The following is a 21,795-nucleotide window of genomic DNA, read 5'->3' as shown; positions in this document are numbered from 1 at the left end:
GCCTTGCGTTTTTCCTCGTGCCATTCCAGCTTAGTCATTTTGCAGTTTCTGGCAATCTCGTTTTTTAGATGACTGTGCTCCTTCTCACCTGCTTCATTTACTAAGTTTTTCTGTTCTCTACTTTCGTCATATACATACACCATTTCCTGTGTTATCTGGGTACTTCCGCTAGGCCTTGTTCATTTCGCTGTCTTCAGTATTTCATCTCGGGTCGTCTCGCGCACGAGTGCCGCTTTCGTATCATATCGTTTACCCGGCTGATAACGCTCTGAGGACGCCACAGTTTCCTTTCTCTTCCTTCAGCCAAGCCGTTTTCATACGCTGGCTACGCGCAAGCAGAGCACCGTGTGACAGGAGAGAAACCCCGTGAGGCGAAGCTGGGATGCAGAAGGAGTCTGTGCTCTCAAGGTGAGTTCCCTGTACTGTTGCAGTCTTCTTCGCAGACCATTGTTCGTGATGTGACTGTCACTGATTCAATAAAGAACCTTCTGTGACATGCTCGACTTTCACTATTTTGAAGCTTTGTTTGATGCATGAAACGTTGTCAGGATACGCAGGGACGTTTCCATGGTTACGGCTACGACATATGCGCAGATGTGTTAATGTGATTCTCGTGTCAGAGAGATGTTTATGAATTCGTCTCGTATTTGGGTACCAGACCAAAAATTACATATGTGTGGCTGTCCATACGGAACCGAAAACGAGATGTAACCATACATTCATGTCGCAGCATTTCGAACTTCTGGAACATTTTCTGAGCCGAAATTAATTTTTTTTAAATAGTGACTTCTTACAATAGCTTCATTAATGCTACCAGTTTTTATCAAACAACCTACTATCAACAAGTATAAAAAAGCGATATTAATTACAGGACATGCACAGTGATTAGAAGGATTCGTCAGTGTATCGATCGTGTTACAATAATAACAAAATACGGTTGACTCACGAAAGGACCAAGTCAAAGGAACTGTTCAAGAAGTTCGATCGGGAGTACAGTTTAAAGTCTGGCAGATCATGGGACAATCAGGAAACAGTCGAAATAAAGAGTCTGAGATTAAAAATTTAAGTGTAGTATCAATAGTGCATTTTTTATTTACAAAGCCATAACTATGACTCAAAGTACAAGAAAGTCGATTTTTTAACTTATTAATGCATTTTTATTTATTTTAAAATTTCAAGCGTAAGACATGTAACATAGAAAACTTTATTTTCATTCATTTTTCCATGCTGCGCATACTGTTATCTGCGCTCTCATTTTCGCCATAAATGTTCTTAAAAACAATTGACTTAGGGATCCACCCTTCGGTAGCAGAGAATTCGTCAATACCTATAGTGACAGCAAAAGATTTATCCGCACCTCACATGTAACACGTGCGTTTCGTCCTCTGCACTAACCGAGGCATGTGAACTAGCTGTGAATTTTTAGGCTTTTGTAATATCACGAAACTGTTGGCTCTAGCGTTCATACTCCTGCTCAGGTGCAGTCACACGTAATGTCTCTTATTTTATTTATTAACTAGCCTTTCCGTGTGGTTTTGCTCGAGTACGCATTCGAGACTGCTTACTTTTTATCTGTCCAGTACTCCTCTACACCTTCTACCTGCTCCTGCATCTCTCCTTCTTCACCCCTCTTTCTATCAATCTCATCCTCCCCCCCTCTCGCAGATCATCTCTTTCTCCCCCTCTCTGTGTATGTCTCCTCTCTGTCTCAATTTCTGCTCTCTCCTGCTCCCTCTCTCCCTAGCCACCCCCTCGTGTCTCCCTATCTGTGTCATTCCTTCCTCTATCCATGTCAACATTCGCCCCAGCCACGCCCAGCCACACTTGTAACCTCTGCAAAACTCATCGAGATAACGCAGGCCAATACTACTACAAGTCAACACAGCTGTTGTGCAGGGCAGCCTACACAGCAGGGGCTGAAAGAAACACATTGTTGCCTGTATGTCCGCTTCTATTGGAGTGTAGAGATTATAAACCCCACAGTGCTCATACTTGTAAGGTTTTCTGTCAGTGTGGTAAAGTTGGTTAATATTGATCCAGGGGCTTGGGAGGACATCCTGGACATACATACATACATACATACTGTCCGTCTCTCTCTGTCCGTCTCTCTAAGCGAGCAAGCACCATAGCTGACTGGGGTTCATCCACTGACAGATTTTCCACTGCTGCATCTGCTGTGCAGTCCAAAGATAAAATGGATGAGCTCCTTGACACCATAGTGATGAAAACGAGTTGTAATTTAATTTTTTCTAGATTAACTGCATTTTATAAGAATGACCACTGAACCTGCAATTTGAGAAAAAATCTCATGTCAAAGAACCACTATAGTTAACACGTTTACTTCCTGGGTTTGGTGCTGGGCAACAGTATGAAAATCCGAAAAACATTGTGGAGAAAGCACTGTGGTCATCAACTTTCTAACCTACCTGCTTCTGGCGGTTTGTTGAGGACATATTGACCTGTGGCCCCTATGTAATAAAAAGGCAACCTCTGTTTCACCCGTATTTGAACTCGGTCCACTCGAATATTCAGTTCATCTTGCAAGTGAAAAATGATGGCAACTTACAATTTCTATATCTCATGGTTGGAAAAAAAACAGATAGAATTCTGGGATGCAGTCTCTACTGCAAAGGGGCCCACAGAGAATCACGTTTTCATTCAAAAACGTGTTTTCACCATGCATAATGTGGTTGTGTCTTATTCTCCCTGGTTTATAAAGAACATATGCGGTCTTCGATATCAACAGCATGCCAGTTCCGCTGGAGACCGTAGTAGGATGTTACTACAGAAAGGTTATTTTGGAAAACAAGTACAATTTGCATTCTGATGAAATCGATTTCAGAGTGGCAAGCAAATGAAGATGTGGAGGCAGTTACGGGAATGGCATTTTGCACGCACACCTTCAATATAGAAAGAATCCTGAAGAAACCATCAAAATTGAGGAATTTGTTGGGGTCTATCAAAGATGATCTTGGGACCCTGGCCTTAATAAACACGGTGTATTTAAAATCCCAGTATAATGTAGGAAATTTTGGACTGGTCAGACATACTGAACCGTAATAGGACATTGTGTTGAACATCATCGACTACACGCCTCAGCCACACTGGCAAATCAGCAGTACAAGAGCACTGCCTGAACACGGGGCATTGCATGTATCATGAGAAGGCAGAAGTTTTTACCTTCAGTTTCGTTACTGTGTGACAGTACATTTTCTAATAAAAAGTAGTCCGGGAGAACTGAGTGTCTTCGTAGACTAGTCATTCGCTGTTACCTAAGGAACAGATTCATAAGAGACATGTCAACCCTTCTAAAGCTGCACAAATCGACTGTTGTCAACAGTACTGTGAAGTGAAAATGCGAAATAACAACCACGGTTAAACCAAAACCACGCAGACCTCGCGTGCTAATGAATACGAACCGTCAAGCATTACGGAAGGTAGTTGTTAAGGGGGGTAGGACGCCAAACGCGCCGACTTGGAGCAGGAGAGGCATCAGAGGACATTTTAATTTCCAGTGTCAATAATTTTACAAATAAATTCATAAAACTTTGCCAGCATCACCAGGAAGGATTCAGGATTCACACTCATTGCAGTGGAAGTTCGAAAACATAACAAAATAAATTTTTTTACGTGTGAAATTTCATCATTTTTTCACTTACTAATGGCTGCATTTATTGCTATAGGTACGCTTTTCTTCATAAGTTAGAGAGATTCTTCGATGAATTTTGCGCAGCATACATACCATACTGACAGGTGTATGAAACTCTAGAATTTATTTAATTTATGAAAAACGAATGAACTTCATGTTTAGAAAAAACACATATTTTATAGTTAATTACCTTAATTTTTACCACAGTTTTTAATAGATTTGGGAAATTCTAGAGTTTCTTACACCTTTAAGTATGGTTTGTATGCTGTGCAAAATTCATCGAAGAATATCTCTTACTTATGAAGAAAAGTGTACCTATAGCAACAAATGCTGCCTTTAGTAAGTGAAAAAAAATGATGAAATTTCACATGTAAAAAAATTACTTCGTTATGTTTTCGAACTTCCACTGCAATGAGTGTGAATCCTGAATCCTTCCCGGTGATGCTGACAAAGTTTTATGAATTTATTTGTAAAAGTATAGAAAGTGGAAATTAGAATGTCCTGTGGTGCCTCTCCTGCTGCAAGTCGGACCGTTTGACGTCCCACCCCCTTAAAACACGTACGGAATCAGCGTAAGGAGTCACTCAACACCTTCAAAGCGTTACCCACAGTAAACCTAGTCCAATGACTGTGCATAAGGAGTTAAAAATAACGGTGTGCAATGGTCAAGCAGATCCCAGTAAGTCACGCATTTTCTGTGACGGTTGATAAGTGAAGCTTGAAGTGATAAGAAGAGAGAGGCCAGTGGACAGTGTACGACTGCAAACAAGTGATGTGGAGTGATGTACCATCCTATACACTATGACAGTTCGATGTATGCGTTTCAGTTTGGTGAATGCCTGGGGAACGTTACCGACCACCATGTGTAGTGCCAAAAGTGAAGTGCGGAGGATATGGTGTTAGGTTAGCGGGCCCGCCCGGCTAGCCGTGCAGACTGACGCACTGATTCCCGAGCGGGAAGACGAGCCGGTCCCCGGCACGAATCCAAATGGTTCGAATGGCTCTGAGCACTATGGTACTTAACTGCTGTGGTCATCAGTCCCCTAGAACTTACTACTACTTAAACCTAACTAACCTAAGGACATCGCACACATCCATGCCCGAGGCAGGATTCGAACCCGCGACCGTAGTGGTCGCGCGGTTCCAAACTGTAGCGCCTAGAACCGCTCGGCCACTCCGGCCGGCGGCACGAATCCCCCCGGCGGATTTGTGTCGCGGTGCGGCATCCCGGCCAGCCTGTGGATGGTTTTTAAGACAGTTTTCCATCTACCTCGGCGAATGCTCGCTGGTTCCCCATATTCCGCCTCAGTTACACTGTGTCGGCGATTGCTCTGGGCAAACACCGTTTCCCCCCTACGTCTTCACCATAATTATTCTACCACGCAAACCTTTGGGGTTACACTCGTCTGGTATGAGACGTTCCCAGAGGGGTGAGTGGATCCAATGGGTGGGGGGGGGGGGGGGGGGGGGGGCTGAACCACACAACAACCCAGAGTTCGGTGTGGAACGGCGGTGGGGTGGGTGGACTGTTGTGGGGTTGTGAACCACTGAGGCCTACGCCAGGACGAGGCCTCTGCCTTGTTTATAGGTCCCCAGTTTAAAAAATACATACACTCATGCTCATAAATTAAGGGTAACTGCAGAATGTGGTGCCACACAACGTGGCACTACACAACACTGGTGCTAATAGCATAGGCACATAGGGAACACACGCGACCCAGATCTAGTCCATGGTATGGGTGATAAGCTGAGAAAACCGTCTCGAAACACGTGTGCTACAAAACGCCACTGTTTCCTGTGCATGTACCCCGACATCAATATTGGATATGATCACCATGCACATAGGCCGCACAACGGGTTGGCATACTGTGGATCAGGTGGTCGAGCAGCTGCTGGGGTACAGATTCCCTTTCTTGCACCAGTGCCTGTCGGAGCTCCTGAAGTGTCCCAGGGATGTGAAAATGTGCAGCAATACGTCGGCCCAGAGCATCCCAGACGTGCTCGGTGGGGTTTAGATCTGGAGAACAGGCAGGCCACTCCATTCGCCTGACATCTTCTGTTTCAAGGTACCCCTCCACTGCACCCCTGAAACGGCGGACATACTGGTGCAAAATGACGTTCCGGGAATGCACCTTGCAGGTCTCTGGGCGAATACACCATGTCTGTTCAGTCGTCTCTAGACTGCGTGTCTGGTGACAACTGTTCCAGAGGCTGTGGTAAGGTCCCAAACAAGGCCGTCTGCAGGCACTGATGGTGAGATACTGGTCTCCTTGTGGTGTTGTACACTGTGGACGTCCCTTACTGTAGCCCCTGGACACGCTTGACCAGCATCCAGTCTCCCTAATGTTCTACCACTCATAACGTCATCAATATGTGTTCTTTGAGCCATTTTCTACACACAGTCACCATTAGCACGTCTGAAAACGTCCGCAAACTTACTCCCCACATCGTAATCTGACATGCACCAACACACCCCTGCGTATGTGGACTGTTGCCAGCGTCACCGTGAGACGACCGCAGGTCAAATGCACCGCATGGTCATACCCCAAGGTGCTTTAAGCCCGCAAACGCCCACCAGAGCGCTGTTTCACCATGTATCAGCATTATCCTTAATTTATGAGCATGAGAGTACGTACGTACGTACGTACGTACATACATACATACATACATACATATATTAAGTGATCAAAAGTGTCTGGACACCCCCAAAAACATACGATTTTCATATCACGAGCATTGTGCTGCCACCTACTGTCAGGTATTCCACATTAGCGCCCTCAGTAGTCATTAGACATAGGAGGTGCTGCAGGCGATGCCGTGCTGTTAATTGTCTGCTACCGCAGCCCATTAACGCTAAATTTCGCCGCACTGTCCAAACGGATACGATCGTCGTACGTCCTACATTGATTTCTGTGGTTATTTCACGCAGTGCGCCTCCATAGCGTAGCGGTAGCGTTACCGCCTACCACGCAGGGGGCCCGGGTTCGATTCCCGGCAGGGGACTGGCTGTTGTGTGTCCATCATCATTTTCATCGCCATTAACTCGCAAGTCCCTGATGTGGCGTCACCTAAAAAGGACTTGCAATATGGCGGCCGAACTCCCCCGCATGAGGCCTCCAGGCCAACAATGCCACACGATCATTTACATTTTTTTTCATGAAGTGTTGCTTGTCTATTGGCACTGACAACCACACAAACTCCGCTGCTCTCGGTTGTTGGCTGTAGGCCACTGCATTATCTATGGTGAGAAGTAATACCCGAAATCTGGTGTTCTCAGCAAACTCTTGACACTATGAATCTCAGAATATTGAATTCCCTAACGGTTTTCGAAACAATGTGTCTAGCTAAAAATCCGCTGTTAATTCTCGTCATGCGACCATAATCGCATGGGAAACATTTTCAAATGAATCATCTTAGTTCCGCCAATGCACTGCCTTTTTGTACCTTGTGTATGCGATAGTACCGCTATCTGTGTCTGTGTATATCGCTATCACATAACTTTTGTCACCTCAGTGTATTGTTATATGAACACTTATCAGATTGCATGCTTCCATGTGACAATATGCCTATTCCTAAAAAAAGGTATAAAAAAAATAGTTTTGTAGCTCAGTACTGCATTCCTTTTCTGTGCAGAAGTTATATTCACCAGAGGGAATTGCAGATCATTTTTCCATAGTATTGTTGTCCTATACAGGGGAGGCAGAGTACTTACGTTAACAGACGACAGACGTCTTATCCAGAGAAAAGCAGTCAAGCATCGACGAAAGCAGTCAAGCATCGACGAAAGCAGTCAAGCATCGACGAAAGCAGTCAAGCATCGACGAAAGCAGTCAAGCATCGACGAAAGCAATCAAGTACCGATAAAAGCAATCAAGTACCGATGAAAGCAATCAAGTGCCGATAAAAGCAATCAAGTGCCGATAAAAGCAATCAAGTGCCGATAAAAGCAATCAAGTATCTATAATAGTTAATCCTCGATGAAAGTAAACAAGCCTCGATGAAAGTAAACAAGCCTCGATGAAAGTAAACAAGCCTCGATGAAAGTAAACAAACCTCGATGAAATCAAACAAGCCTCGATGAAATCAAACAAGCCTCGATGAAATCAAACAAGCCTCGATGAAATCAAACAAGCCTCGATGAAATCAAACAAGCCTCGATGAAATCAAACAAGCCTCGATGAAATCAAACAAGCCTCGATGAAATCAAACAAGCCTCAATGAAATTAAACGAGCCTCAATGAAATTAAACAAGTTACATGCTCAGCAAACCAGCAGGAGGTACGGAGCATATGCAGTATAACCGCTCACTACAGTTTGGCCATTAATTTCTGATTGTGCTTCCAGTTTCTGTGTGAAATGTCTCATCCATTTGTTACAGGGCAACTTTCCAATCAGGAAACCAGTGGCACAGAGATGGATGTTGCCACCCACTGTTGCTATGCATGGTCCCTTGGGACAGGCACCATCATCATTGGCGTCTTGAATGTGGTGAGTACACAAGAAAAAAAAACGGTATGTTACTATCTGTGTGCTGTACTTCACTTGTGATCTCTTCCAATTTCACTTGATACTCTTTTCTTCTGTTTTCTCAAGCCATCAGCCTCTCCACCGGGTTAATGCCCTTCCATCCCTTCCTGTCTTGTGCTATCCTCTTCATCTGTACGTGGTTACTACACCCTGCATTCTCTATAACCTTTTTTGGCATATTCCAATCCTCGTACACCAATATTTTTTCCCTCTATTGCTCCTTGCAGCCCAAGATGCCTTGGATGCCATAGCATATGTCTCACTAATCTGTCCCTTCTAATCAATTCCTTCCCCAGACTTCTTTCCCCAACTTTTTTATTAATATACACTAGTTCATTTTGAACTTTATCTGCTCACTTAATTTTTAGCATCCTTAGGTTAGATACACGAAAGTAACCTTTAATTGTGAAAAGGTATCTAACTTACAGAAATTTTAGATACAGCACTGAATGCAATATATCTTCAGACTTTGCTCGCTAATCTTCAATGTGATTACCTTCTGCAACACGACAAACCTCCCATTGTTAATCTATTTCCTGCCAAATCCTATGAAAGAAGTCTTGATGTATGGTGGCAGCTGCTCGTGTTATCCGTTGTCGCAACTCGTCGACGTCTTCTAGAAGCGGAGCAACAAACACTGCCTTTAATGTAAACCCATACACAGGAGTCCATTGAGGTTACATCAGGAGATCGTGGTGGCCAAGAAATTGTTGCACCACGTCCAGTCCAAGTCGGCACATTCCTACGGACATAAGCGACGACTTCACTATGATAATGTGACGGCGCGCCATCTTGCTGAAAAATAAATTGTGTGCCCATACCCTGTTGTAATTGAAGCATTAGATAAGGTTCAAGCAACAGCGCAAATAATATTCACCTTATGCGAGTTCCGTACATGTTCGATTACGTGACGTTGTTTCTGGTCACCCCAGATCCGAACATTATGCTGATTCACCTTGCCGCAAGTAGGGAAGGTGGCTTCGCCATTCAAGAAAATCATCTTCAGTCTGCATTCTGTGAAACTTTTCTACACTAAACACAGCTCGTTTTTCCTAGTAACTTTGTCTTAAAGCTTGCGACAGTTCCAATTAGCAAGGTTTGAATGACAGGCGTTTCCGTAATACCTTCCACACGGCAACCCCAGGCATATTCAATTCTAAGGTGACATGTCTCGCTGATTCACCTGGACTACGGATGTAAGACCGCCGATCTTATTCAGTTGCTGCATAACAGACTCCTGGCCTACCCGGACGCTATGTGATACACAGACAGTTTCGGTGAGAAGATCGCGCCAGTTAATAACACTTTGTCTTTGAAGTGATATCTTGTGATATTTAGTCTGGAGCTGTCTGTGAATTGTAGCAGCAGATTTGGATTCATGAAACGATAGATAACACTTCACCGTTATACGACTCCATGATGACTGTTGGAATAACTCATTAATGCATGCCACCTAGCGAGAATGTCAGGAACTAAAGAGTGTTACACGGGAATAAAACTTGAATTTATATCGTATTCCGTGCTGTAATAACCGTTCCTGTAAGTTATTTGCCGTTTTCATAGTCAAAGGTTACGTTTGTATAATTATTAGATAAACAACCGCACTACTTCATCATCATTTTCTTTATCGGATTTATAAGGGTCCAAACTTAACATCTGCATGATGCTGCATTCCAGATGGAATCTAATTTCTAATTTATTAGTTTCTAACAGATGTCTTCCTTGTTTCGGCCACTGTATTTAATCTTCCATTCTTGATGAGGGAAGCGTCTCACTTCTACCAGTTTGTCATCCCCGATTTGGTGTTAAGAACGTCACAGTTCTACTTCTCCTGATCAAATTATTCTTTGCTTTGTTTAACGTAAGCTATATTAAGTGCTAAATATGGTGTCCTAAGTCCTCACTTCTAGGCAGAAAGGCCATGTCGCCTCCTAACTGCAAGATTGGTATTTGTTGCCCTTGCACATTTGTAACTGTTCCAAGTCTGTTCGATACTAAAAGCTTACAATTGTACAAGAAGTGCACACTTGAAGGATGTCAAAGTCTTCCATTTTATGACGCAAGTGCTGTTTAACCTTTCGTGGTATATTTGGAGTAGGGGTAAACGCTTTTTGAGCCCACCGGTATTCCTGATAACTGGAAGCATTGTTGCCAGTTGTCAAGTACAAGCTGCAGAAGGCTACCGCCGGTACTGTATTAGTTGCCGACAACAGCGGCAACACTTAGACATTGTCATAGAAAAATACACTCCTGGAAATTGAAATAAGAACACCGTGAATTCATTGCCCCAGGAAGGGGAAACTTTATTGACACATTCCTGGGGTCAGATACATCACATGATCACACTGACAGAACCACAGGCACATAGACACAGGCAACAGAGCATGCACAATGTCGGCACTAGTACAGTGTATATCCACCTTTCGCAGCAATGCAGGCTGCTATTCTCCCATGGAGACAATCGTAGAGATGCTGGATGTAGTCCTGTGGAACGGCTTGCCACGCCATTTCCACCTGGCGCCTCAGTTGGACCAGCGTTCGTGCTGGACGTGCAGACCGCGTGAGACGACGCTTCATCCAGTCCCAAACATGCTCAATGGGGGACAGATCCGGAGATCTTGCTGGCCAGGGTAGTTGACTTACACCTTCTAGAGCACGTTGGGTGGCACGGGATACATGCGGACGTGCATTGTCCTGTTGGAACAGCAAGTTCCCTTGCCGGTCTAGGAATGGTAGAACGATGGGTTCGATGACGGTTTGGATGTACCGTGCACTATTCAGTGTCCCCTCGACGATCACCAGTGGTGTACGGCCAGTGTAGGAGATCGCTCCCCACACCATGATGCCGGGTGTTGGCCCTGTGTGCCTCGGTCGTATGCAGTCCTGATTGTGGCGCTCACCTGCACGGCGCCAAACACGCATACGACCATCATTGGCACCAAGGCAGAAGCGACTCTTTATCGCTGAAGCCGACACGTCTCCATTCGTCCCTCCATTCACGCCTGTCGCGACACCACTGGAGGCGGGCTGCACGATGTTGGGGCGTGAGCGGAAGACGGCCTAACGGTGTGCGGGACCGTAGCCCAGCTTCATGGAGACGGTTGCGAATGGTCCTCGCCGATACCCCAGGAGCAACAGTGTCCCTAATTTGCTGGGAAGTGGCGGTGCGGTCCCCTACGGCACTGCGTAGGATCCTACGGTCTTGGCGTGCATCCGTGCGTCGCTGCGGTCCGATCCCAGGTCGACGGGCACGTGCACCTTCCGCCGACCACTGGCGACAACATCGATGTACTGTGGAGACCTCACGCCCCACGTGTTGAGCAATTCGGCGGTACGTCCACCCGGCCTCCCGCATGCCCACTATACGCCCTCGCTCAAAGTCCGTCAACTGCACATACGGTTCACGTCCACGCTGTCGCGGCATGCTACCAGTGTTAAAGACTGCGATGGAGCTCCGTATGCCACGGCAAACTGGCTGACACTGACGGCGGCGGTGCACAAATGCTGCGCAGCTAGCGCCATTCGACTGCCAACACCGCGGTTCCTGGTGTGTCCGCTGTGCCGTGCGTGTGATCATTGCTTGTACAGCCCTCTCGCAGTGTCCGGAGCAAGTATGGTGGGTCTGACACATCGGTGTTAATGTGTTCTTTTTTCCATTTCCAGGAGTGTAAACTAAACAGAGTTAGGGAACTCGCTCAACATACCTGTGCCAAAACCACTGTAAGTATCAGGTAATTTATCTCGCCGTACCTGCTGTAAGTACCCTCTCGTATAACTAATCACAGTTACAAATTTTATGCGATCAGCTACACCATATAAATACGATGATGATTCTCTGGTTTGTGGGGTGCACAGCTGCGCGATTATCAACGCCCGTACAACCTCCTAATCTGTACACAGTCCGGTCTCGCCATATTCACAAATGATGATGGAATGATGAGGACAACACAAACACCTAGTCCCCAGGGGAGAAAATCCCCGACCCCCGGCCGGGAATCGAACCTATGACCCCGTGATCCAGAGGCAACAATGCTACCCACTAAACCACGAGCTGTGGACCAGAAATACGAATTACGACATCGTTGCAGTAATGGGAAACAGTGATCTCGAGAATGTTGTTCTCTTTAAGCCCATTGTGCATCAATTGATTCCCGTTTCGGTCTGTGATGACCATATTCAGATCTGTAGTAGCTGCCAATAGCCCCACCAGTCGATAGTTTACGTATGAAGCCTCAACAGGCTGGATGTCGTGTTACGGTTATTATTTCTGGACATGTCGGTTACATTCCGCATTTGATTTTGAGGTCGCCGTGTTCAGTTAACAATTTTAAATCTGTAGGCTGCGTCATTACAGTCAACATCATAAAAAGCTGCCAATCGGGAAATAGTGGACTGCATATGAGTTTCAGTTACTAGGTTACGGATTAATTATTATCTCCGTCCAACAATACATTCCACAGCACAGTGGCTGGCATCTTAAGCATCTCGAGCACGGTTCTTGTACTGCTCCAACATTACTGAGATGGGAACCTTGCAATTCAGCTCTTCTGAGACCAGTCTGAGAGTATTTCTAGTTTGGACTGATGTTGCTTATTGTTGGGAAACTATCAGGTTCGACTGGAGAACATTTTTCCACTCAAGTGAATTATCATCTTCCGCCAAACCCCCCCCCCCCCCCCCCCTCCCACCCTCTTGCCTCATAGAACTTTCACCCTTGTCACTTTTAGCCGCTAATTGTGATGCACAGTGTATATACGAGGGTTGCCCAGAAAGTAATGCACTGCATTTTTTTTCGGAGCCGAAACAAAGCTACGAATGAGAAACGTTACGTATGTATTGTTTGAAGTCTTCTGAGTAAGCGCGCCAAGTTTCCGTTACTTTCAACAAATAGCGTACCTGCAGGACAGTTTCAAAATGTCGTCTGTAGGTGATGTACGTTACAAGCAAGATGCCGTCATTGAATTTCTCACTGCAGAGAAAGAAACTGTTGGGGATATTCGCAAACGCTTGTGCAAAGTCTGTGGAGCATCTGCTGTCGACGGAAGTACATTTAGTAGCTGGGCACGGAGGGTGAGGTCATCAAAAGGCGGTTCAGTGGAGCTCCAAGATTTGCAGCGGTCGGGGAGAACATCCACGGCTGTCACACCTGACCTAGCACCCTCGGACTTCCACTTGTTTGGTCCATTAAAGCATCCCATTAGTGGAAGACATTTTGAAGACGATGAGGAGGTGATTGAATCAGTGAAGCAGTGGCTCTGCCACCAGGACAGGGATTGATACCAACAGGGAATACACGCCCTTGTTTCGCACTGGAGGAAGGCCACAGAACGGGATGGAGATTACGTCGAAAAATAGGGTGTGCAGATAAAACACCATTCTTTCGCGTGTGTAATACTCATTATGATCAATAAACAATTGTTTCAGAAAAAAATGCGGAGCATTGCTTTCTGGGCAACCCTCCCGAGTCTTGCACTTGGGCGGTCGTTAATGGCTGTGCGGTTCTCGGCGCTTCAGTCTGGAACCGCGCGACCGCTACGGTCACAGGTTCGAATCCTGCCTCGGACATGGATGTGTGTGATGTCCTTAGGTTAGTTAGGTTTAAGTAGTTCTAAGTTCTAGGGGACTGATGACATCAGAAGTTAAGTCCCATAGTGCTCAGAGCCATTTGAACCATTTGAATCTTGCACTTGGGCACCGATCTCAGCTTGATCCTCCAAGCAGCCGCTACTAATTGTGCAAAGTACTGTATAGAAATCTTACCGTTGTGGCGTCTCTTGTACCTATCCCAGCTTGGTGGCGTGTGTCGCTTTGGTTTTAAACTGGCCGTGTAAACTATAAGAAGAACTACCTGCTACAGTTTCCTCTAGTTGCTGAGTAATACAGTTTGTCTAATACTCCAAGAAGACTGGGAACCAAATTATTGGCCAGTGTTTTGCGACACATTCCCACAGGCAAAGTGCTGGATCCGCGAAGTGAGTGTGTGGTGTCACCGCCAGACACCACACTTGCTAAGTGGTAGCCTTTAAATCGGCCGCGGTCCATTAGTATACGTCGGACCCGCGTGTCGCCACTATCAGTGATTGCAGACCGAGCGCCGCCACACGGCAGGTCTAGAGAGGCGTCCTAGCACTCGCCCAGTTGTACAGCCGACTTTGCTAGCGATGGTTCACTGACAAATTACGCTCTCATTTGCCGAGACGATAGTTAGCATAGCCTTCAGCTACGTCATTTGCTACGACCTAGCAAGGCGCCATTATCAATTGCTATTTATCTTGTGATGCATGTACCGTCAGACCGATGTTCACCAATTATGGATTCAAGTTAAGTATTTCAGAAGCTACGTACTATTTTTGCTACTATAAAGACGCTGTCCTGTTCCAGACCTCACGCCATCTTGCGTGAGCTTAAACGCGTGCCCTTCGGCCTCCCGCCCTTGTGGATTGGCTGTCTTGCCAGTCCACAAAAGAGTGCATGTCCATTTATACTTTCGGAAAAGACCCCACTTGTTCTGCATGTGACCTATAAGACACTGAAGATACTAAATAAGAAGATCGTGTTCAACGACAATTCAGCTTTTCAACCAGATGACGACGACATCTTGCCACGATATTTTGAATGACAACCATTAAGTCTTTTTCAGGAATATTTTACCCGTGAGGCTGCTGGTGCAAGTTGCTGTATTTATACCGTTGGCCTTCGTGCAGAGGGTTTCGCTAAATGATCGCCCTATGTTTACTTTAATGTGTTCTCCGAATATTGTTCCATCTGCAGGCGTGTGGAAAAAAAAATGGTTCAAATGGCTCTGAGCACTATGGGACTTAACTACTGAGGTCATCAGTCCCCTAGTACGTAGAACTACTTAAACCTAACTAACCTAAGGACATCACACACATCCATGCCCGAAGCAGGATTCGAACCTGCGACCGTAGCGGTCGCGCGGGCGTGTGGAAGGCATGCATACCTTCTGTCATGTTGCATGTCTGGCGGTTAGAATTTAGTTGTCAAATTAATAAAATTACCTGTCACTGTATGTGTCGTAAAGAGTAAAATTTTGTGTTTCTCGTCCTAAGCTTTCTCAAGTTGAAAGCCACCATCGCGTTTAATAAGATCTTCTGCGAAATGTATTTCCACAGATTTGTTAATAATTGAATCCCAGAAGGATCTCGTCGTGGCCAAGAGTTCGTGGCGGAATAATCCATGGAATGCCCTCCGTAAATGCAGTGTTTGGCGATGGCTGACTTACTATGCTGCAAAAGGAGAATGTGCAATCATGTTCTATGCAGCTGACATTAGCTATGCACGTGATCTGACCAATGCAGACTTTGCCACACAGACAAGGCATTCTACGGACTCCAGCTCTTCTCCAATACGCCTAATGACACGTCCAGACACAATTTTACTATCTTGACTGCTGAATTATAACTCCTCTTTGCCTGCAGTACAACAGAAGAAACGCATGCAGTAACACCACTGCGCGTGCGTCTGGCGATGAACCAATATTCGCAGAGTGCCTCAAGCAGCCCTTACACGATCAAACCAGTTTTCTACCCACGTGTTTGTCAAACATTCCCGCGCACGTACCAGCAAAGTTTGTCAATTTTATGTTACTTTTGAAACAGACGCTGTTCATGTCGTGAAGTATTTTGACACTAGTGCACTAGTGGGAACACGACTACCAATGCAGACAAAGCGTTTCTAGTACTGAGTTTAGCACTATGTGTAAAGAAGAAAGAGGAAACAAGACGCTGGTTCAGGGAATGAATGAGACAGAGAGAAATATATCAATGAATGTCTGCTGACGGACATATTATAACCAGATCCCGATAATTACATCAACTTTCTCCGAATGAGTTTGTTCGAACGAAGACACAAGCGTGCAAAAATTTATTCTCTTGTAATTGCTCCTCTAATGACAGTCCATTAAAATACGACTCTGAGGGAACCTATACTGTACATCATCCATTAAAGAACCGAAGAGCTTAAATTACTTTTTTTTTCTTTTTCTTTTAGCATGCACGCTTGTTGTTGTTGTGTGTGGAATATTGATTTCGTTCTTAACCTCTTCCTGCATAATACACTACTGGACATTACAAATGCTACACCAAGAAGAAATGCAGATGATAAACGGGTATTCATTGGACAAATATATTATACTAGAACTGACATGTGATTACATTTTCACGCAATTTGGGTGCATAGATCCTGAGAAATCAGTACCCAGAACAACCACCTCTAGCCATAATAACGGCCTTGATACGCCTGGGCATTGAGTCTAACAGAACTTGGATGGCGTGTACAGGTACAGCTGCCCATGCAGCTTCAACACGATACCACAGTTCATCAAGAGTAGTGACTGGCATATTGTGACGAGCCAGTTGCTGGGCAACCGTTGACCTGACGTTTTCAATTGGTGAGAGATCTGGAGAATGTGCTGGCCAGGGCAGCAGTCGAACATTTTCTGTATCCAGAAAGGCCCGTACAGGACCTGCAACATGCGGTCGTGCATTATCCTGCTGAAATGTAGGGTTCCACAGGGATTGAGAGAGAGGTTGCGCCACGGGTCGTAACGCATCTGAAATGTAACGTCCACTGTTCAAAGTGCCGTCAATGCGAACAAGAGGTGACCGAGACTTGTAACCAATGGCACCCCATACCATCACGCCGGGTGATACGCCAGTATGGCGATGACGAATACACGCCTCCAATGTGCGTTCACCGCGATGTTGCCAGACATGGGTGCGACTATCATGATGCTGTAAACAGAACCTGGATTCGTCCGAAAATATGACGATTTTCCATTCTTGCACCCAGGTACGTCGTTGAGTACACCATCGTAGGCCCTCCTGTCTGTGGTGCAGCGTCAAGGGTAACCGCAGCCACCGTCTCCGAGGTGATAGTCCATGCTGCTGCAAACGTCATCTAAGTGTTCGTGCAGATGGTTGTTGTCTTGCACACGTCCCCATCTGTTGACTGAGGGATCGAGACGTGGCTGCACGATCCGTTACAACCATGCGGAAAAGATTCCTGTCATCTCGACTGCTAGTGATACGAGGCCGTTGGGATCCACCACAGCGTTCCGTATTACCCTCCTGAACTCACTGATTCCATATTCTGCTAACAGTCATTGGATCTCTTCCAACGCGAGCAGCAATGTCGCGATACGATGAACCGCAGTATCGATAGGCTACAATCCGACCTTTATCAAAGTCGGAAACGTGATGGTACGCAATTCTCCTCCTTACACGAGCCATCACAACAACGTTTCACCAGGCAAAGCCGGTCAACTGCTGTTTATGTATGAGGAATCGGTTGGAAACTTTCCTCATGTCAGAACGTTGTAGGTGTCGCCACCGGTGCCAACCTTGTGTGTATGCTCTGAAAAGCTAATCATTTGCATTCACAGCATCTTCTTCCTATCCGTTGTATTTCGCGTCATCTTCGTGGTGTAGCAATTTTAATGGCCAATAGTGTATATGTCTGAGAAAGAAGCAACACCTGTACTACTTTGTTTTTGCCCTACATCACAGTGTCCGTAGTGTGAAAACTCACGGTATAGAGAGAGAAATTGTAGTAAAACTTTTTTTCGCTAAACATGAGCGGTGAAACACCAATACAAGAAACGTTCGCTATCTTGTCAAATCTGGCGTCAGTCTAAATTTCTCGTAAAAACGTGTTTGATAACACTTGAACCGCCGTTCACGGTCAGACATTTGACAAACTTAGCAAAGTTTGAAAAACTAATTGAGCGTGTATGGGGTGCATTAAACTCGGCATATGGGGCTCATGCAACGAAAACCTATGTACATTCGCCACCGTACAAATTTTTGGTACAAATGCAACTACGTGCTCCAGCAAGGTCAAGTGTAAGACTCATCTACAATCTAGCTCTAAACTAAGCAGCGGAAGGCCCAACGGTACCGACCGACCACCGCGCCATCCTCAAAAAATGGTTCAAATGAGTCTGAGCACTATTGGACTTAACATCTGAGGTCATCAGTCCCCTAGAACTTAGAGCTACTTAAACCTAACTAACCTAAGGACATCACACACATCCATGCCCGAGGCAGGATTCGAACCTGCGACCGTAGCAGTCTCGCGGTTCCGGACTGAAGCGCCTAGAACTGCACGGCCACCGCGGCCGGCCGTGCCATTCTCAGCCAATCGGCGTCACTGGAAGCGGATTGGAGGGTCATGCGGTCAGCACACCGCTCTCCCGCTCGTTGTCAGCTTTCGTGGCCGTAGTCGCTACTTCTCAATCAAGTAGCTCCTCAACTGGCTTCTCAATGGTTGCAACCTGCTTGCTTGGCAGACCTGGACGGTCACCCATCCAAGTGCTAGCCAAGCCCGACAGCGCTTAACTTTGGTGATCTGACCGGAACCTGTGTTACCATTACGACAAGCCCCTTGGCCTCATCTGAAGATCGCTGATTAATAATCGTGGCAAGATGTCTTCGTCATTCGTCTGCTAGTCTGAAACCTCAGGGAATACTCGTTATGCTAGGAAAACAAGAATCACAACATTATCGTGCATGTTTTTGAATAACGTATCTCTTTACACTAAAGGAGGTGTAACATGGAACCAGCTGAGTGCAAATGCATTATTTTTTTGTATTGCAGATTGGGAGCATTTTGCAGATAGCAGTAGTAGCGTACAATTGGGACTTGTACCAGTACGCCAATGATGATATAAGCGGGGACAACTCAGGTAAGAAGCCGCACTTAACACATTTCTTTGCTGCGAAAAAACCAACTTTATTCTAAAACAAATGAAATACCGGTTAACGTGTACTTGATTTAATAGTGTCGAGTTTATGAAAACTTAACTCTAATTAAAATTACGTGTTTTAATAATTTCTTAAAAGTTTACATTTGTGGGTATTAGCCACCTTATTTGTGTAAGGGTGCCCAGGGTGGGCATTAACACTGTGCAATATTTAACCTTTATAAATGATTAAATGTGTAAAGTCCTGAGCCTGCATAATGAGAACAGGCTTCGTGCCACCACAGCTGACACTTTCCACATTGAACTCAATAATCTTCAAAGCTCCCGCTGCAACCAACATAAAAGGTTAATCTATTTTCATCGTTTCTTCTTGTCGCTGTTGGTGTACTATCATGATTTCATATATTTTGGGTGCTTCTACTCTTCAAATACAACAAATACATTCGCAGTTGCGAATATGGCCAACTATCAGCTGTGCAAGGGAATGACGACGATGAAAATGTGTGCTGCACCGGTACTCGAACCCGGATATCCCGCTAATCGCTGGCGATTGTCCTGCCATTTGGCTAACCAAGCACGCTTCACGGCCATACCAGAGCTTCAATATGCGTCAACCATATGCCTACAACCCGTACTCTTACATCCATTATGCATATTCCCGCACAGGGTGGACATTTTACTTGAAAGTCGCTTGCGTGGTGTTGGCGGGTATATACGATATTGCATTGCCCACGTTAATCCGAATTACGGCGTAATGTTCCATCGGTTATGCACGCATGTCCGCCCGCATTCTGCAGACAGGAGTTGGGTTGGAAAGCCATTCCGCAGACATCTTATTCGCCTGAATCTTGCTCAGTCAGATTTTCACCTTTTCCGCGCTCTGTCGAACAACCTTCAAGGAACTTCCTTTCCGGACGAAAATGCGCTCCGAACGTGGCTCGATGAATTCTTCGCCTCAAAACCGGGTGATTTCTACTGTCACAGAATCGAAATGTTACCCCAACGTTGACACACTGTTGCAAATAGTAAAGGAGAATATACACCACTCGCTAATTAAATTGCTACACCAAGAAGAAATGCAGATGATAAACGGGTATTCATTGGACAAATGTATTATACTAGAACTGACATGTGATTACATTTTCACGCAGTTTGGGTGCATAGATCCTGAGAAATCAGTACCAAGAACAACCACTTCTGGCCATAATAACGGCCTTGATACGCCTGAGTATTGAGTCAAACAGAACTTGGATGGCGTGTACAGGTACAGCTGCCCATGCAGCTTCAACACGATACCACAGTTCATCAAGAGTAGTGGCTGGCGTATTGTGACGAGCCAGTTGTTCGGCCACCGTTGACCAGACGTTTTCAAATGGTGAGAGATCTGGAGAATGTGCTGGCCAGGGCAGCAGTCGAACATTTTTCTGTATCCAGAAAGGCCCGTACAGGACCTGCAACATGCGGTCGTGCATTATCCTGCTGAAATGTAGGATTTCGCAGGGATCGAAAGAAGTGTAGAGCCACGGGTCGTAACACATCTGAAATGTAACGTCCACTGTTCAAAGTGCCGTCAATGCGAACAAGAGGTGACTGAGACGTGTAACTAAGGGCACCCCATACCATCACGCCTATGGCGATGACGAATACACGCTTCCAATGTGCGTTCACCGCGATGTCGCCAAACACGGATGTGACCATCATGATGCTGTAAACAGAACCTGGATTCATCCGAAAAAATGACGTTTTGCCACTCGTGCACCCAGATTCGACGTTGAGTACACCATCGCAGGCGCTCCTGTCTGAGATGCAGCGTCAAGGGTAACCGCAGCCATGGTCTCCGAGCTGATAGTCCATGCTGCTGCAAACGCAGATGGTTGTTGTCTTGTAAACGTTCCATCTGTTGACTCAGGGATCGAGACGTGGCTGCACGATCCGTTACAGCCATGCGGATAAGATGCCTGTCATCTCGACTAATAGCGATACGAGGCCGGCCGGATCCAGCACAGCGTTCCGCATTACCCTCCTGAACCCACCGATTCCGTATTCTGCTAACAGTCACTGGATCTCGACCAACGCGAGCAGCAATGTCGCGATGCGCTACACCGCAATCGCGATAGGCTACAATCCGACCTTTATCAAAGTCGGAAACGTGATGGTACGCATTTCTCCTCCTTACACGATTCATCACAACAACATTTCACCAGGCAACGCCTGTCAACTGCTGTTTGTGTATGACAAATCGGTTGGAAACTTTCCTCATGTCAGCACGTTGTACGTGTCGCCAGCGGCGCCAACCTTGTGTGAATGCTCTGAAAAGTTAATCATATGCATATCACAACGTCTTCTTCCTGTCGGCTAAATTTCGCGTCTGTAGCACGTCATCTTCGCGGTGTAGTAATTTTGATGGCCTGTAGTGTACAAATGTCTGTGGGCAACAGATTTCTGGTGAATCAACATTAAGAAAAGATTTTTTAGATTTTTGTTACCAAGTGCTTCTGAGAAGTGTGCGGCACTATACAGACAGATTCTGGTGCCCCTACTGATATCCTTTTTTGCAACCCGCACTACATCTGTATCAGGATCTGTATACCGAAAGGCAGCAGCCACTTTATCGGTATGAGTTCCCATTGAGAGCTTTGTGCGACTGTTCACAAATACAATCATAATGTAAGTGAGGACTGTCCGTAAGTTACATGGTATTTTCGGACCAAGATATGCCTTACTTTTGCTACACTTTTCCAAGTGCCTCCAATCTTTCTTCGTGCAGTTAGTTGAACAAGTTTTGGATGCCACTGTAAGTTTATTCCGGTAAAATGACTTAACTGTTAGTAAATGATTAAGAAATTTGCCTTATGAAGTGTGTTTCCCCATCGGATACAACGAAATTAACATGACA

General features: G+C 45.6%; 1 protein-coding gene across 1 annotated transcript in view; it reads left to right on the top strand.

Annotated features, from left to right (window-relative positions):
• The first annotated feature begins 309 nt into the window (after positions 1–309).
• LOC124717233 overlaps positions 310–21,795 on the top strand; it is a 29,671-nt gene continuing 8,185 nt past the window's right edge. The window contains exons 1-3 of the mRNA XM_047244033.1: positions 310–408; positions 8,028–8,137; positions 18,794–18,881. Of these exons, the coding sequence (XP_047099989.1) occupies positions 8,063–8,137; positions 18,794–18,881 (163 nt within the window). The 5' untranslated portion in view covers positions 310–408; positions 8,028–8,062. The remainder of the gene's footprint in view (positions 409–8,027; positions 8,138–18,793; positions 18,882–21,795) is intronic.

The sequence above is a fragment of the Schistocerca piceifrons genome, chromosome 9 (genome assembly GCF_021461385.2).
Source record: "Schistocerca piceifrons isolate TAMUIC-IGC-003096 chromosome 9, iqSchPice1.1, whole genome shotgun sequence".
NCBI classification, from domain to species: domain Eukaryota; kingdom Metazoa; phylum Arthropoda; class Insecta; order Orthoptera; family Acrididae; genus Schistocerca; species Schistocerca piceifrons.
This window is presented reverse-complemented; position numbering and strand designations above follow the sequence as displayed.